This window comes from Rhinolophus hipposideros (assembly GCF_964194185.1).
Source record: "Rhinolophus hipposideros genome assembly, chromosome: 20".
Lineage (NCBI taxonomy): Eukaryota > Metazoa > Chordata > Mammalia > Chiroptera > Rhinolophidae > Rhinolophus > Rhinolophus hipposideros.
Window position 1 is genome coordinate 24,804,970 of NC_138066.1, and position 19,640 is coordinate 24,824,609.

Here is a 19,640-nt window from a genome sequence, read left to right on the forward strand (position 1 = left end):
AAATTCAACATTTCTCATGGGAATAATCTTAGATCTAGCCCTTGTAAGCTAGGAACCATATGACTAGTAACCAAAATAGTTAAGTTCTATATTAAATATAAAATCCAAGGCTCAGTACATCAATACTATTGAAGATACATCTTGTTTATAATCATTTATTACTTAATGAATGTTGAATTTATGGAGCATAATACATGCATTTTTCTCCCCACCCCCATTATCTTCTATCTCAAAAAATAGTATGGAAAAATCCTTGAAGGATTCAAACTAGTTAACACCATAAAGGGGAAAAAGAAATAACAATTTTCCTAAAAATCTGGTTCAAGTTCAATAATTAATACTTTACATTGTTAATCACAGCTGGTTTATAAATCCCAGTTTATTCTGTAATGCTACAAACCTTATAAAATCAAAATTAGTAAAACTTCAGTTCTCAGTGATTATATTTTAATTAAAAAAACAGCATGTATATAAAATAAAAAAATATCCTGTAATAGCTGATTTTAAAGAAAATAATCAAGTGATGAAAGAAAAGCACTTAATCTCTTTTATACACTTACCTGGAAGAAGCATAAAGAACCCTCTTAGGAACTCAAGACTAGTAATATTGACATCATATATTTTAAACTATGCTTGGATTTTTACAAATAAATATAGGGTAAGCCATATTGCATAGGTGTGTGCTTTCTGTCTGTGACACTACAGTGGCACTTGACATGTTTTCACAGTCATATTAGGAATATCCATTTATGAAACAATTTCTCAATAAACTTGCCACAGCATAGGAAATTAATTTCACTTAATGTTAAGTTTGAAAACCTGTATTTGCCTGGATGGTAGATGTGCAATTAATGTTTTTTATGCAGAAAAGTTGCAGTGTTTGCCACTATTGCTGGCAGTGCTAATTATGAAAATGGTTTAACTGGGGTGGTTATAGCCAGCCAATTACAGTGCAAATGTTAGCAAATAGGACTGAGGAGGAATATTTTGGTGTAAAAATTTTGCTAGAATTTGGTCAGGCAGTCAACACTACAGTTAGTAAACACATTTGAAAACAAGTATTAGAATAGCACAAGCCATTTACAGTCTGAAATAAAGCCTATATATATCACCATAGCTTTTCGGGGTCTGTTTTTTTCAGACACCATAAACTGTCAGAGAACAAAGATCTATACTTTAAATACAATTTTTGCAGTTATTTTAGCTTCTCATTTACAAAGCTCTCAGTAGGCTGCTGCAATAATGGGATGGGGGTGAGAAGGAATGATTAAAAAAAAAGTTTTCTATCCAAAAATTAACTGTTATCAATTCTTTCATTATTGCCACAATTGAAATGGTATATTTCCAATCATTTTTCAGGATTCTGTTTTTGCTTAGTGTCATAGGATTTCATCTCATCTTACTTGAATTGCCATTTAAATAAGCAAAGCTTTGCTCTTTTCTCACTGACTTCAACATGCATAAAGAATTTTATGGCTTGGATCCTATGGCTCAGAAAGGTTTGGAGAACACAGCAAGCAGCATCTATTTAAAAAAATCATAGGGTTGCCAAATACTACAAACTGACTGCACACTCAGACTGAAGACACTAGAAAAGACAGAGCTGATAAGACTCAACTGCAGCTGCATGATCATCTATTATACCAGTATGCACTGAAATACATTTGTATAAAGCTCTGCAGATATTAAACCTTTTCACCAGCTAAAGTCATGGAAATGCTCTCTTTAAGGCAGGAAGTATTTAGGAAAGGTAAAGTTACCTTTATTTTTATTCTTTGTACCTGTAAATCACTTATGTAGATTTTTGTTACAATTTCAAAAACATAGTGTCTTGTTAACATGTTTCCTAAATTAAGCCACTAAGTTTTCTTATTCACTGTGGAAGACATTCATCAAAAGGCCATCAAATATTGTTACAATCAAAAAATGTAGCCCCAGTATAGGAGAAAAAAACCTTTTTCCTTTTAAAACTTGAAGAAAATGTAAGGAAGGTAGGTAGCAAAAACAGTAAAAAGTAAAACCTAAAACCTTAGCAATTTGCTGTAAAGAGATTAGATAGAGAGTGGGCCATGGCAACACCCTCCTTCCCTGGAGCTCCCTGACTCCCTCAATTTGCCGCCCTCAGTATGCATTTTATCCTGACTCTCTTCAGTCCTTCTTCAGCCACAGGCTGAACACATTTGGCGTCTTGAACCAAATACTGGTATAAGAACAGGTAGTGATATTTTTCCAGTGCAATGCAGGCCCAGTACAAGGATGAAATGTAGGACATACAACTTATGCCCATTCCAAGGCTTCCAGTTAAGCTTAGCACATAGCAGTACTGCAAATAGAAATGATTAAATAGATTTTTTTTTCCAGACAGGTATTACAGACAGGTATTGCAACTGGGTTACTGAAAATAAACCCCAGGTCCACCCCAATCCCTCAAACGAGCCACAGCTGTGGTTAACAATGATTCATTTGCATTTTTATTATTTCACCAAGAGAAGAAACAGAAGTTGTCTGACCTTCTTCATACCAACCAATAATTTCGCATTTTAAAGTTTGGGATGTTTTCCATAATGAGCTGAATCAAAAATCTATTTGAAAAATATATATTTATATAAAAAAAAGATTCAGGTTGTTTGCAAGTAAAACATCAATTGGTAAGTTTCTTTTGTCTTTGATTCCATGTTGCTGGAAAAAGTTTGACCAAGCTTGCATGCTAATTTGTCCTTAGTTGCAAGTTTTACAGGCAATTTCATACTTTGCCTAATGAAAGGATAACCCTTCTTCGACACAATCAGAGATCAACAGTGATTCAAAAGCAACATCCTACCCTAATACTGTCAGTTTTGAGCCATCGACATGAAAATCCTTGATAAGGTTGAGAAGATGTCGCTAGGAATCAATTAATTGATGTGCCTAAGAGTTCTGCAATACTATTTTGTGTAAGTTTTTCTTTTTTTTTTTTTTGCACCATTGATTGATTTTTAAAAATCCATCTTTATTTTTCCTCCGTCCAAAGTGTTCTGTGTAATGACACTGACTCTTCGAGAATGTCATTTTGAGTCCTCTTGTTTCACGCTGCAGGATGCTCACAAATCCTCTCCCCACCTTTTTTTGCCTTAAATTAATTAAAAGCATTGCTCCGTCATAGATTCATACGCAGGTGCTCTGGTCGTTTGGATATCATGGGAAAAGCTTGTTTTTTGTATGGCCCGGAGTTCGGCTGTCGTATTGGAAGTGGGGCTGAAGCTTCCCCACTCATTGTCACATCCATCTGCTCTATTCCACTTGTTTCCATTGGGTATTCCACAGGTGTCTGAGGATTTGCTGTGCTGGCTGAAGCACCTCTTCCCCAGAAATCCCCAGGAGAAAATTTGACTGGGCTTTAAGACAAGGAAAATCTATCATTCATTTGTCTCTAAGATTATTTCAACAAGATATATTTCCCTTACATTTAAAGGGAATGAGGTAACATGCTATTTATTTTCATTTCTGTTTATTTTGTGTGGATTAGCACATAGGCAAAAGTTGAGCCATGTCTCTCCTCTAGCGTAATTGCTAGTTTCCTAACTGATCTCTTTCTCTACCTCTATTCTTGCACGCATAAAATCCTCAATGATACTTAATTTTTAAAAAAAATCATTTTACTCTTCCCCCACTTAAAACAGCTTCCGATTATATTTAAAATATTTCTCCAAACCTTTGCCGTTCTAGTCCTTATTCACCACACTTTAGGAACATTGAGCTCCCTTTCATTTCCAAGAAAAGGCCAAGTTTTTTCCTCCCTTAAGGCATTTGCACGAGCTATTCTTATACCTGTAACACCCCTATACTTTCGTTTTTTTGTATGGCTCACTCTTTCTCTTCACTCTTAAATATCACATCACCAGGAAGGCCTGTCTAACCACCATGAATAGCAACCCCCTTGTTACTCTTTGCTCTCCACCACCACACTGTTTTTTCCATATAGCAGTTGGCACTACTTGCAATTACATCTTTTTTGCATTTCTTTGTTTATTGTGACTCCCTCTCACTCAGTTGTAAGCATCATCAGGACAAGGACAATTCCTATGCGAATCATGTGTCCCCAGCACACAGCACAGCCCCTGGTACACAATAAATGTTGAGTCACTGGGTGAAGAAGACATTTACCAACGTAGAAGCTTACTTTTAGGAGGGAAGGTAAACTTGATAGCATAGTATCATAGATTAGTCACAGACTAGTCACTTGCAGTATTAAGAAGGTATAGATGCTGTGCTTATGTCAATCAAAGAGAATATGATGACAGATCTTTCATTTATGTAACTTGGCATAAATTTCTTAAGCAGGCTCTTCTGGTTTAAAATAAATAAATAAATAATGAAGTCTAAATACCTGACAGGTGTTCGTGGGCTGCCAATAAATCTTCGAGGTGATCGGATTTTTGGTTCAAAGGAAAACTTTTCTTTCACACTTTCAAGTACAGATGGAGCCACATATGTAAAACCCTGAAAGATAGTAACAGTGGACTATAGAAGGGCAGTGTGTCATATACACCAAGAAAATGTGGTTGTTCGGTCTCTGACGCACCAGCACAATCATGCAAGCCTAAAATCACTAATCTATATGCTCTCCCATCAATGCATCAATGCGAGCTCATTTCACACCTGTTAACTTCTTTCCAACTATTTCTTGAGGCACAGACCTCAAGAAAGAATTCTATTGAGCTCAGACCACAAATAAAATTTCACTCTATTAAAAGGAGTAGGAAAAAACATTTGTAGGCTCCATATTAAAAAGTTAAATACCAAGATAAATGCAAAGAAAATTCTAATGTTTCTAGCCATATGCAGATAAGCAACTAAGATTATGACTTGCCGTTTCTTATTATTAGGGCAAAGTAAAATAGAATTCTTTAACTTAGCACATGTGATTTTTCTGGTTTATACCAATGATTGGATAGATTTAGTATTTTCTTGATGAAGAAGTGTCAGCACTGTGAAAACCCTCAATTGCAATAGGCAATATGCAGTTTTGTTAGCTTTAGTTCTTTCTTGGATATAGCTATTAGGCTACCAGCTGTCATCTCTTGCAGTCAATGTTCATTTCTTTAACAATCAGTCCTCCACCTATCTCCCTTTCTATTTATTATTTTAGCCTATGAGTAGGCATTATGAGTTACAATAAAGAGACTCAATAAGGCTCTGGGTAAAGTCCTAAAGAGTGAGGTGCAATTCTGTACAGCATATGCTTTATGACAGCTACACGTAGACTTTCAGAAGCCATTTCCCCACATGTTCTTGTGGGCTAAAGCTGTAACTACCAGGAAGACCAGACTGGGCCTTAATCATCTTTGAATTTCTTTTAATTCTGTGAGAAGAAGTTAAATATTTACTGAGCTAAAGTTGCTACGACCCCAAACTCCGGGTAAGTGGATGTAACTATTTTTTATTAATTTTTAAAAACATCCACTTTATGTATAGAATTCTGGCTACAACCTAACAAATGAATTGTTCTTAATGTAGCCAACTGAATTAATTATGAATAGCTCAACAGTAATTTGACAATGAAAGTTTAGCTACATAACTTTTGCCACCACAATTTTGGATTTCTTTTTAGCTAAGATGTTTCTAGACTGTTTTCTATGGCAGAAAAAAATTGTTAAACTAGTTGAAATTCTGCAATGCCCAAATGAGGAGGACAAGGTCTATATGTTAAATTAAAGGTCTAAATTTTAGATCAGTAGAAAACAAAATTCCACATCAATAAGAGAAAAAAAACAAAGCGATGCCAGAATTAAAATGAATAATGCCTATTTCCCTAACTGAACATGAGAGATTTTACTAAGGAGAAATACAGGACTTGGTATCATGTAGTTATAAGCTTTACAACATGCATTCCTCTTTCATCTCATGTCATTAAAAACATTGTAAAGTTTTATTTTGCATATATGCTCTATTCTTATATCACCATATAATCATACATTTATAGTTTTTTTCTAGTCAATGTTAATTCAAAACCATACTGTACTACGGTGATTTAGGAGTAATTTTGACCCTACATCATTTTTGCATTCCATGCTAACTTGAGAACTTACCCTCCACCCCAAAATGTACAACATTGTTTTCTGTTATACCGTGAGCAGTATAAAAAAAAGTTTGAGAATTAAGTTAGTGACAAATCTAGTGAACTCAGAAATAGAGAAAAAAAAGAAACAACTTCCAAATGATTACTTTCCCCATATTCCATTCTCTCTAGAGGTAGTCCAAAAACAGATGACAAAGGAAACAAAAGTTACAAAATGAGGTAGATGTTCATGTGACACATAAGTATAGTAATAAAATAAACAAGAATACTTGTGCAAAATAATATGCAATAATGGTCATCAGATATAAATCTATCATTTCTGTTGATCAAAATCTAAGTTTTGCTTCTCTGAGGAAACAAGGTATAAATAAATACAGACACTTCTACATTGAGGATTAATTTATTAATCATCATATGTGAATAATTTGATGTCAAATATTCATAATTAACAGGCTAAAAATCCCCTACAGACTTATGTTAATAGTACCAAAATCTATAGCTCTTTCCAGACTAAAATAGTTACAGTGAGTTCTTTTCCTACTGCTATGTGGCTTTCAATTGAGATGCTGAGCCAAACATCATCTTAAGTCAGTGGTCCATCCAAAAAAAGGAATCATTCACTCTGAAGAATCATACACTCCTATTGTAATTGCTAAAATAGAATGTTGAATTATGAGAATTTTTTAACATCAGTCAGTTACAAGAGAATATCTTAGGAACAAAAGAAGCACTTCAGGTTATCTACATGAAACTGCAAAGCAAGCAAATTGAATTTTCTTATTCAAAATGGCTTTTCTTATTGAAAAGGACCCATCTTCATACTTCAATTTCCCATGGCTACATAGAAATTCGTTCACTTACCAGAAAGACCTGGTTGGCACTTTCACTGAGAGTTGAGTCATCTGGGCTGTCAACAGGTGTCTGACGTGTAAACTTTGAATCAAACTGACTCACATCCTCTTCAGATTGCTTTATAAAAAAAATGATTACAAAACGATGAGTAGTTTATATTATACATATCAAATGCATTACATGCATCAGACAAGACTCTAGGACACAGCTCTTTCACAGGGTTTGACTGTAGTGTCAGAATAGTCTTAGCGGGCACAGACTGAAGAATAAATACACATGGAAAGTATGAAATTTAATCTCAAATTTTAAACATGTATCAAAATAGATTTTAGTACACAGTTATCATTCCTATTAAAAATCTGAGTATTAATCTTCTCCTCTCACAAAGACTCATTGTGCCCAGTCCACTGGCTAAATCCCTTTTTAGAGATAATTTGATCAGTTGGCCACTGAAGGTTTGTAGTAAACCTGAAAAACTACTGAAGCAGAGTTTAAACACAGAACACATTTTTGTAAGATGCTCCAATTAAAGTTTCTTCCCATAACTTACTTCATTCCTTTAGAATTCTCAAGGAGCAAAAATAATATTTTACTTTGCAAGAGTATATTATCTTATGAAAGAATATTTTTGCCTAAATTGAACCACCAGATCTGTTCAATTCCTTCTCGCTGGTGCATCACACTAAGTGGTTGTGTTAAAAGAATTCAGGAACCAACATAATTAAGCACAAAGTGTCCAAAAATGGGAAATGCTGAACACCAATTAAAAGAAACTACAGTGGACTGAAACACAAATGTATTTAAAGGCATGAGTTCACAATTATACTAAAAAAAGAAAAAAAAATCACGTAATTCATCAATCAATTTTAGAAGTTATTAGAAAACTAATTCATTATTTTGAAACTCAGGAAAGAAACAAACATATTCTGCCTTTCCTGTATGAACTGTACCTCAGATAACCAAACAACTGATGTAAAGTTTCTCTTTATGGAAGAATTCCAGCTAATAAATAATGAACAACAGTATTAGAATAAGATAATTTTATAAACCCCTAATGAAATCCTAGAACTATGCCAGTTTCTCAAATTCAGCACTACTGACATTTTGGGTCTGATAATTCTTGTAGGGGACTGTCTTGTGCATTATAGGATATTTAGCAGGTACTCTAAAGGCCTCTACTCCTAGGTACCAGTAGCACCATCTTTCCAAGTTGTGACAGCTTGTCTCCAGACATTGCCACATTGACCCTGGCTGAGAACCACTGGTATAGGCAATGACCAGTGACCACTAACATCACTAAAAGAAATACAAATACACATTATGTCTCTTGATCAAAACATACGACACCGAAAGTTGAATCAGATCAAGCATCGAAGTCTAACCACCAGTTTTTTGAAATACAGGGAGCAGAAGCACATGGTCAATAACACCACAGGGTTAAAATGAGCAAAATCAAAATGTGAGAAACCCTGCAGGATAAATGGTTAAGTTTTTTCAGTAAGTCCTCAGGGGAGGAACTGAGAAGAGATAGCTATAGATGGAAAAGAGACCCACGAGACATTGTAACAAAAACTGTATAGGCCTTGATTGAATCCATATTGAAACTAACCAAAAGAAAAAAAAAAAGAAACAACTAAGAAAATCGTCAGCTTTTTAATTGTGATGATAGCATGGTGGTTATGTTCATATGTAAACAAGATGACCTGGTAATTTTTGAAGCTGGGCAGTTGGGTTAACTATCCTCCTTAACAATTATATATGTTGAAATTTTAAAGCAAGTCACCTTGTGCTTCAAGGACCAAATCATCATCGTTATCTTCTTTCCCTCTACTTTCATCCCAAGAAACAGAAAAAGAAACTATATTTTCTCAAATTCCGAGGTAGGAGAGAGACAAGAACTAACAAATAACTCAATCATAAACATACTGTTACAGTCTGAAATGTGTCCCCCCAGTATTGTGTCCCTTCATATGCTGTGGTTCTAACCCCCAGTAACTCAGAATGCGAACTTATTTGGAATGAGGGTCATTGCAGATGTAATTAGTTAAGAGGTCATAGTGGAGTAGGGAGGATCCTAATTCATGGTGACTGGTGTCCTTATGAAAAGGGCAGATTTGGACACAGACCAGCACACAGAGAGAATGCCAAGTGAAATGAAGGCAGAATCGGGGTGATGAACCTATAAGCCAAGGAACACTAAGGACTGCCAGCAAACCACTAGAAGCTAGTGGAGCGGTGTGGAACAGTCTCCTGCTGTTGAAGGAACCAACTCTGCCAATACCTTGATCTTGGACCGCTATCCTCCACAACAGTGACACAATAAATTTCTGTGGTTTAGCCACCTAGTTTGTGGTACTTTGTGGCTGCAACCCTAGCAAACATGTATTCTGTAGTTTGAAGAAAAGAAAAATCCATGAAAATCAAATATAAAATAGGGTTAAATTAAGCAAAAGAAAGCAAAAAAAAAAAGTCCTAAGTACTTGAAATATTTGTCTTAGGCAACCAACCTAAAAATAATTAATATGGTCATCAATTGCTACTGTCAGTAGTTCTTGAAAAGACTACAGACAAATATATGGTGATGGAAGGAGAACTGACTCTGGGTGGTGAACACACAACGGGATTTATAGATGATGTAATACAGAATTGTACACCTGAAATTATGTAATTTCATTAACTATTGTCACCCCAATAAATAAATTAAGGGGAAAAAAAGAAAAAAAAAGAAAAGACTACAGAATAAAGATTCTGAAAAGAAGAGAGGATAGATCAAAGTTTACTAAACATAGTATTTCTAACTTCTCTTAGATTACCCTACTCTAAAAAAGTACCAGGTCCCTCAAATTATACACTTTCACATATACATACCAACAGAGGTTTAAAAGGGGGCTCCACCTTCCGAGCCAGCAGTTCTTCCCAATTAATATGTCTGAAGAATGGATGAGCCTAGAAAAAAAGAGCAGGAAGAAAAGTCAAGGGGAACAGACTTCACTGGATTGAGACAACTGCCTGTCTGAAGTCACCAATCATAAAATAAGCTATAATAAGTAACTATGTACAACCGTCACAAATACATAAAATTAGCATCATCTTCCCCTCAAATCACCAAACATGCCAATCCCTACTTGAACTTCTCCAGCATCCCCAGGACCAGCTCCAAGACGAGAAGCAGCATTTCTTTTCAGCAGCTTTAGGGGGTGAAAAAAACACTAATGAATTTTACTTAGTCAAGTTTATTAGTTTTTCTTTATAGCATTTGCTTGTTTATTTTGCATTGGGAAAATATGATTTATTAATAACTACTAAATATTGTTTGGGAATAAGAAAATAAAATCTTTAAACAAACAAATTTGTACTTTCCCTACAAAAACCGCAGGCGCTTTTGTTCAAGATCTGTGTAGGAGTCTTTATTCAAAATGTTATGTTCAATTCTATGTAAATCCTAGTAGTTGAGTACCTATTTAAGAACCCTACCTTTTTAAGCAGATCTCTGGCTTCTTGTGTGAGGTAGGGAGGCAAATTGAGTTTACATTTGAGGATTTTGTCAATTGTTTTCTTTCTATTCTCCCCAGTGAATGGGGGCTAAGAGTAGAAGAGAGTGAGAAAAATTAGCATATAAATAACAGAATTATCCATTTCCTGAATTAGTCAGTTACGTACGCATAGAGATCAGACATGTATGTTGTGAAATGGGGGCTGCTAAAAGACCTATAGCTTTTAAACAACAGGAAAGAGGATATAGCAATCCTGGAAAGAACTCGGTTTCTACCATTAAATTTTGAGATAATGGGCGAGCCATGTTGATTTTATGCATACCAAAATGCATATTTTCTCCATTTATAAATTAAGGCAGTAGCTATTTTACATTTATTTCACAGGACTGCCATGATGTAGATCATTTAAATAGAAATGTTTTTTTAAAAAGTTCAGGGCCCCGTATTACTACTAATAAAGCATTTTTAGTGCTTAATTTTAAAAAATAACTCCATGGGTAAAACTATCAGGAAGCACAGGAAAGGTCTCTTGCTATATTGTGATTTGGCAACTACTCAGCACATAATACATGCAGCTTTTAACTGTGCACCTACTGCTCCAGTCAGCATGTCATACATTAATGCTCCCAAACTCCACCAATCCACAGCACGATTGTGGCCACTTCTCATCAAGATTTCAGGGGCCCTACAATAATAAAAATAATATGCCTAAAAAATTCATCCATTTGCATATCATCTGAATTAGAACTTTAGAAACAAAATACGAAGCCAAATGATACCACAGAAACTGCAGCATACTATTACTTAAACCAGGTAAAAGTTAGCTATTACCCCCACACCAATTAGATTTCTTTCAACATGCAGCTCACATGTATTCTATTGTTCCACAAAATGTGTGTGTGACTGTTCCGTCATGAATAGATTCTTTGCAGAGTCCAAAGTCTGTTAGTTTCACATGACCTACAATGAAAGATTACAGCATGGTTATTCTGAGAATTCTAGGTATGTGCACTGTTTGAACATATCATATGAGACAATCCATCCTTCCATTTAACTGTTCTTGTCTTTTTCTTTTTTTGTGTGAAGATATCAAGAACTAGTGAGGTGCCATCCATAAAAATAGGATGTTAAATTTCTATTGTTAGGGCAGAGTCATCTTTTGCCGCTGATATTATCTATCTCGTAAAGGAAAAATAGAGAAAAGAGTGAAACAGCGCATCTAAATCTCTAGCTTTCCTGAGAAAGTAAATCCTGGGAAAACTTGATGACGTTTGGTTTAAGTACACAGACCCTAATAAAGATATTCTGCACCTTTTAAACAAAGGTGTGACACTACTTCAAATATATAGCTTTTACCACAGTGAACTGTGACTTAACAGTTCTTTTTAAAATGGTCTCAGAAAGTCACTATGATAAGTTAGCTTATTGTGCCAATGCTACTAGTTCAGAAAAAGAAATGAAATTACTACATGGCATGAGACCATCATCTCTGATCCAGAAAAGTGAAAAACTCACCACCTTATACAAAGTACATTCAGTTCAGGTTAAGCTGTCCTGAACTGTCATTAGCTATCCAGTGGTTCAACAACGCCAGGGATCCAACTACGTATTGCAGGTTTATCTCAGAAAAAAAAAAGGCTATTTGATCTGTTGATTCAAATGTAAATGAGTGCTTTACTGACATGTTGATTCAAATGTAAATGAGCACTTTACTGACACGAAGAAAAGAGTTTATTTTCACAGAACCACCTGACACACTCAAGTTTATGAATCAAAGAAGTTAACTAGTCACTTCTCTATTCTATCCTTTGCCTTGTAATTCAGAATCAGAATCCATGTTTGGGGGAATGGATGCAGAATTAGGAGGGAGGTAAATTCATATATTCCCTTTAAGTACTTGGGTAAGTATAGCATTTCTCCTTAAAAGCAAGGGAGGGGGCTGGGGGGAAAGCACAATTTGAAATAATTATAAAAGCATCTGTTGTCCATACACCATTTTCTGCCCAAGAATTTAAAACTGTTAACTACCTCGTGTACTATTATGTAGACATCTAAGGATCAGCAGCTGCCTCCAGCCCCCCAGGTACCCAGGTTGGCTGGTTGCTCCTTTGGGGTGTGAGTGAACTGCCAAGTCTGCCCAGCCTAGATTACTCTCCCATAAACTGAACTGTGTGTAGCAGCATGCAATTAAAATCAAGGCCCACTTCGCTGTACCTACAGCTGTATAGAATATTAGTCTGTCCGATTTTCATGTCTGTTGTCACAAATAAACAGCAAGAATAAACTGATGCCTACTAAACATTTATTTCCAAGGCTACATCAAATATTTTGGTTCAATTCTAATCCTGTCCTTTTTTTATAGCATCAATAAAAATTATCATAAAAGTATTGCTTCTAATATTTATGTATTTTCATCATTAAAGACAACTCAACCTGTAAAGATTCACTTTCCAACTTAAGGAATAACCCAAAATTTGTGTTTGTACTGGCTTTATGTAAGGATTTCTAGAGTGACAAGCTATAAAAAGAATTAAATCAAAAAAGGTAGTCGAGTGGCCAGTTATTCTCAAATCCCTTTAATCTCATCAACCATAAATACCTAAATACTTAAATCTCACTAAGTATCATGGTGCCATAAATTCTGAGGGAGGAATTTATAATAATAGACACATGAACATGGGGCTTTAAAAATGACCATGACCTGCGTGGGAGGATTTTAAGATGATTATTTACTATAGAATTGTTTACAGTATATCTCCACCTTGGTGATTAAGCATGATATTCTCCGGCTTCAGGTCTCTGTAGATGATCCCCTTTTGATGTAAATGCCCCAAAGCCATGGAGATTTCTGCCAAGTAAAAGCTGGAAACAAAAGTGATTTAATAAAATTAAAAAGAGTAATCTAGTCAAAGCAGTTTATGTATGGAGCAAAATACCCTGGAAGAAATAAACATGCACCAAAGACCAAATTAGTGGCGGGGGCAGGGTGAGGGTCGATATGTGGGGAAGATAGCATAGGATGCTGCCAAAAGGCATGGAGACATTTATGTTTCACTCATTTAGTGAAACTATATGTTTTGTTTCATCATTAGAACATATTCCTAAAATTGCAAGGAAGTCCAGAATATGCCAAACTGTTACTGGTCATGTTTTGTTCTGTCAGTGTAGGAATTGGGCCAATAGTCATTCAGATCAAAGCAAATTTCTCCCACCCACCCACAATTTTAAAATCCCATAGAATAAGAATTTTGCTATTCTCAGAGCAAATCTTAGTTTCAAAAGATACCTTATAACCTGACCCTTTGAAGCCCACTCATCCCTTACTTAACACAGCTGCATATCATATACAGCTCATGCCCACATCTGCCCTCCCTCTGCCAGCCAGCCCACAACTATAAACTGTGTGACACTCAAATTTATCTACCTCAAAAGAATAAAGGGCTGAGTCAACCCTGTCTGGATTCGAAAAGCACAAGGCACTGCAATACTGGCTGCATAACAAGGTTGCAATCCTGCAGATTACTCCAGAATGGAGAGGGTGTGTCCTAGAGGGCTGAGGCAGTTTCACAGCCAGCACGACCACAAACACAGCCTCCAACAGGGCTCAGAGAGCCTCCTCCAAAAAAGGGCACTTCATCCCTAAGGCTCTTAAATGCAGCTTCTGTGTTAGAAAAGGCCTGAAATTAAACAATGGAATGCAGTTTGGTAATTAAGGTAGAAAAAACATTTAGTGTTTTCTATTCAATTAATGTGTAGGATAAACTGATTTATTGTTACCCAATACTGTTATCTCACAAAAGGATGCGTATATTTTTAATCTGAAGCAGATGCCACCTGAAGAAATAAAAGGGTAGATCCCATCCTGGTCATAGACCCAATCCATAGATGATGTGCACAGGCTGATCACCTCCCTAAGACTGTACCTTGGAACTGGAAAGTCAAAAAAGAGATGATTGCTGATACTTTCCATTGTTCCCACATAAAGTTTCACTGGAATATCACACTCACCCACAGCCAAGGCGGGCAGTTTACCAATTCAAGGAAAGAAAACCCCAGTGAAAATGGTTCTGTTAGAAACTTGCGTGAATGAAGAGCGGTCTACCCACGGCCTGGGGACAAAGGAATGATATGACCTCCGATAGCTGCCCAGTCCCAAAGCTGCTTCTCCCCCTTTAAATCCTAAGTGACTAATTGGCTCCATGGCAATTTACTGAATCATCTGACTGCTCACAGTGGGACTAGGACTTTGCTTTAATTATATGAATCATTACCTGAATCCATGCAACCACAAAAATTTCACTTACCAGGCTGTATCTTCCATAAATATTCCCTCTCTTTCTAACTGCATAAATAATTCTCCTCCTGTAAAGAAAAAGACATTAGAAATGAAAAAATGTTTATTTCCAACCCATTTCTAATGAGAGGGTTTGTGCTTTCCTTTTAACCATAATCGAAAGACATCAGCCCATTTAACAATAGAAAAACAGATCTTAAAAACCATAGGTTTCAAACCAAATCCTCAGGATTCTATTTTTAATAGTGTTCTTATTCTTATGTGAAATATAAAAGTTTTGGAACTCTGGGTTTTACATCTATAAACCTCAAAACATTTATAGATTCCAGAACTGAGTTAAAAAAGAAATCATGATTAAACCTTCTCTAACATTTTACCTGTAAGTAGAAAAATGTTAGTATATAATTATATATTTAATTAAAACCACCCTTGGAAATTAGTGAATGTCCATATTCTCATAATTCTTAAACTTGGATGAACCCAGCAGCAGCCTTGTAAAAAGCATGACATGATCTGAGTATCAAAATAAATGATAATAAAGGGTTATATCCCACTGAATAATCTTAGAATCCATGAATCCATAGTGATATAAATCAATGAATAGATAAATTAATTTTTTAAAATGGAGAAGGGAAAGCTCTTCATTATAGCTGAATGCCAAATAATAAATGAAGAAGGCATGATGGAATAAGAAAAATCACTTGGCGACCACCACAATAAATTGTTTCAGGCAAGAATCAATGGATGCTAAAACCGTATGTGAAAGCTTAATGAGAGATGAGATATTTAAATAATCTCAAAATATCTCAAAAGACTTAATTATAATGGGAAAAACCTCACCAGGTAAAAAGACACCACCTTATACATGTGATCAAAGTTAATATCAACAGTAATGAGACAAAGATATATATATATATATACCTATACCTCTATAGATATATACATATATATCTATGTAGATATATATATATACATCTACATAGATATATATATCATGTACCTCCTTATCTGACACACAAAGAAGGAAACAATGTCACTTCGATGGTCCTCCCAAAAATGCATAACCTGAATCTAATCCCAAAGAAACAGCAGATAAACCCAAACTGATGCATTCTACAAAATAATTGGCCTGTACTCTTCAAAAATGTCAAGGTCATGAAAGACAAAGAAAGACTGAGGAACTGTTCCAGATTAAAGAAAACTAAGGAGATATTGTATCAGTGTTAATTTCCTATTTTTAATAAGTTTAGTATAGTTATGTAAGATATTGTCATTGATTTAAGAAAAGAGACTACAGTATTTAGGGGTATAGGGAAATCATGTCTGCAACACTCTTACACAGTTCAGAAAAAAATTATGTATATATGTATTCATGTGTGTATACACACATATATATATACACACATACATATATATAGAGAGAGAAATAGAAGGATGAAACAAAAAAATAATGGTAAAATGGTAACACTTGGAGCATCTAGGTGAAGGATATGTGGGAACTGTTTGTACTATACTTGGAACTTTTTTATATAAATCGGAAATTAAGTCAAAATAAAGTTACAAGGAAAAAATGGCAAGTCACAAAGAAGTTACTAAATTCTGCAGCTTTCTGTTCCATGTTACAGGCTACTGGGAAATCTCTGTTTTTCAGAAAAATCAAGTATGTTTTCTGGAAATAGACACCTGTGATCTAGAAATGATATAAGGAACAACTAGTTCCCAGGAGGCGGTAAACCCTGGAAAATGTGGGTGATTTCTAACATAAACTGCATAATCTAGCTATTGGTAGATACATGAAACCAAGAGAGTCTTCTGTTTAAAGATACATCCCAAAAATACTCAGTATCTTAAATGATACTCTCAAATAAGTTTCCCATTTCAGTTTACAAAGAAGTACTTTAATGATTTATTTGAATTATAGTATCTTACCCAAGTGGAATCAATTTGATGGCTCTGTGTCAATTAGGTGTTTGTTATTTAGTTAAGTAATTGATTATATAGGGATTAAATTTTACGGATGTGGAAAAAAAACTTAACCTTTAAAGTTTCCTTCATATTTGTCTGCAAAAAGAAACACTCAGTCACATCTGAATTCCTTATGTCAGTGTATTTGTCAATTTTAAGAACTATTTGAGCACACTGGGAAAAAGCATTTTTCCATTGGAAAATAATGTTTTGACCCTGTTTCTGGAGCAAATGCAAATAATTACACCAAACTCTGTGTACTGACCGCTGAGATACTCAAGGATGAGGTAGAGTTTTCCACCGGTCTGAAAGGCATAAATTAAATCCACAATGAAGGGATGCTTTACTTCCTCCAGAATATTCCGTTCTGCTTTTGTATGAGCTGTATCTTTAGCATTTCTTACTATCATTGCCTAAAGGAAAAGAGATGATCTATAAGAACAAAATAGTAGACATTTTTATTCTATAGTAACTGGAAAATCTAATTTGTGCTTTTCTTTTCAATATTAAATTATTAATCATTAGTTCACACTAGAAATTGAGATAGGGTAAATGGAAGACATTTACTACTCTACACTGTTTGGATTTTTTGCAGTGAACATATAAATAAAAACCTAAAGATACTTTTTAAAAATGTAAATAGATAAGTTTATTCATATATTCATTAACTGTTGAATATCTACTATGCTCTGGGCTCTGTAACAAGAAAGCAGAATTAACAGGAGTCTCCAGCCCAGAAAAGCCCAAAGTCTCATGAAAGAAGAGAGAAATCAGTGGAGGTAAGCATAAGGTGCTGGGGTGAATGGGGGAACTGCATCTGACCTGGCGATACCTAAACTGTACCATGGAAAGTTATTAAGATGAAATGTGGAGGACATAAAAAAAGCATCCCCAGTGCAAAAAGGGCTTGACAGGACATGTCTAGGGATTCTTCAAGTAGTTCAGTATGGTTAGAAGTGGTTAGGGATTAGGCTAAAGATGTCGGTGGAGGCCAGGAAGCGGAAGGCTTGGGCATCTAAGCAAAGGCGTTTGAATCTTATTTTAGAGGCAGGGGAGCAATGTTGAGGTAAGGGAAATGAGTAACACTTGGCTTTAAGAAAGACAATGTGGAGTTCTAGAGAAAAAAATGAGACCAATTAGGAGGCCAGTACAGTAAACCAAGCAAAAAGACCTGTAACTAATAAAATGAAGGTAAAGGAAAAAAAAGGAAAGGGTAACAGTACATCATTAGCATTTGCTGAGTAACAAGATGTGAGAAAAAATAATATCATGGTTTCTGTTTAAGTAATAGGCTAGATAATGGTGTGATTCAATAATGGGGAACGGAAGCGAAGAAAAAAGTTTTGGAAAAATGATGCATTGTTTTGGACATGGTGAGTCTAAGTTCTATGATTAAGTGCTGGTGCATCTCCAGCAACATGAAAAAAACAAGGTTTTTTATGAACATATGAACAAGGTTATTAGCTACAATATTATTTGTGGAAGTGAAACATTAGAAACAACCTAAATGTCCATGCATAGGATCTTGGCTGAAAACCTATGGACTAGCTACACAATGTATAAAAAAGGTCTACAAAGAATGAGGAACATCTATATGAAAGCAAGGTACAAAAAAGAGCATATACGGCACAACAGTATACAGTGTATGCCACCTTTTGTTTAAGAAAGGGGAAATAAGAATACATATATGTAGCTGCTTATATCTGCAATAATAAACACAAGTGAGATAAACCAAAGCTAACAACAGTGGAAAGGTAAGAAAGGGAAAGAGATATACCTTCTGAGTAAAACCTCAATGGTTTTATCATTCAGTTTTTTTCTTGCCTAAATCCAGTATTACTGTAATTATAAAATGAAGATCTTGAACTCTAAACCATGTTAATGTTTTATACATTCCAAAAATAAAATTAAATCAACAAGGATAGGGGAGAGAAATAAAATTGAATACAACAGAAATATGTATATTTAATTGAAAGTTACATTGATAATTTTACCAACAGGAAAAAAACATATTTAAATAACTTTACACTGTACACTCTTGGTAGGTTTGTAGCTGTTAATAGTATTGGTATTCTCAAACTATTATGCATATACTGTACAACTGAGCAAATGAATAAATTTATCAATGTTATCAGGCTTCTCACTAGAAAAATGGAAATGCAAATATGGATTGAAGGAAGAAGAACCCTATGGGACTGAACTGGAATTAGGGATAACTGTATGAAGCCATGATTTAAAACAAAAACAAACTTCCTAGCTCTGTCCACTGAAAGAGCCAGAAACAATGACACTCTAGTAGCAAGGAGCATAGCTGGCACCCATATCTTGATTTCTCTAGCAAAAGAAACCAGGCTTCCTTGGAGAAATGGGTGGTTCTGGGTCAGGGTCAGGAAAGTGCAGAGTGAACCTGGAGCATGCTATATTGTACCAGAAAGTAAGGAAATGCTCCAAACCCGACGGGGGTATGATAAAAGGACACAGAAGTCATCTTAGCAGAGCTCTCTGTACTATTCACTACAGGGATCACTGTACTAATTCTTGCAACTCTTCGGAAAGTTTGAAAATTTTCAAAGATACTATTTTTTTAACTACTCAGGAGTTTTAATTTTTTTTAATAAGTAATTTTGAGAAAGTCTGAGAAGTGAGGGATTAAGAGATAAGATGAAAAATTAGTAAAGCAGAATCATAGAAGTCAAGGAAGCAGTGTTTCAAAATGCTGTGATCAATAGCTTCAATGCAACAGAGAGGTAAATTTAGGATGAATTAAGTAAAGACCATTGGATTCAGCAATTAGGAGAGTGGTGGTGACCTAGGGGACAAGTGTTTCACTGAAACAGTAGTCATTAAGTCAAAATATAGTGAGTGAGAAAAAAGAATAAAACATGATTTCTCAAGAAATTCGATTATAAATGGCATAGAGGGTAAAGCTTCAAAGAGACCTTGAGTGAAGGAAGGATTTGTTTTGCTAAATAAGGCA

General features: G+C 35.2%; 1 protein-coding gene across 6 annotated transcripts in view; it reads right to left on the minus strand.

The window, feature by feature from the left end:
• The window catches only part of RPS6KB1 (ribosomal protein S6 kinase B1), a 120,700-nt gene that overhangs the window by 86,896 nt on the left and 14,164 nt on the right, over positions 1-19,640 (minus strand). For 3 of the 6 annotated variants that reach the window (XM_081028988.1, XM_081028990.1, XM_081028986.1), the window contains exons 5-14: positions 16,929-17,076; positions 14,709-14,766; positions 13,166-13,266; positions 11,274-11,364; positions 10,999-11,089; positions 10,385-10,492; positions 10,036-10,098; positions 9,779-9,856; positions 6,920-7,027; positions 4,367-4,479 (exon numbers count right to left, since the gene is read on the minus strand). In XM_081028988.1, the coding sequence (XP_080885114.1) occupies positions 4,367-4,479; positions 6,920-7,027; positions 9,779-9,856; positions 10,036-10,098; positions 10,385-10,492; positions 10,999-11,089; positions 11,274-11,364; positions 13,166-13,266; positions 14,709-14,766; positions 16,929-17,076 (959 nt within the window). Of the gene's footprint in view, positions 1-2,445; positions 3,375-4,366; positions 4,480-6,919; positions 7,028-9,778; positions 9,857-10,035; positions 10,099-10,384; positions 10,493-10,998; positions 11,090-11,273; positions 11,365-13,165; positions 13,267-13,828; positions 14,082-14,708; positions 14,767-16,928; positions 17,077-19,640 lie in introns of those variants that run through there. The other 3 variants (XM_081028987.1, XM_081028989.1, XR_013991977.1) reach the window with 2 other exon arrangements.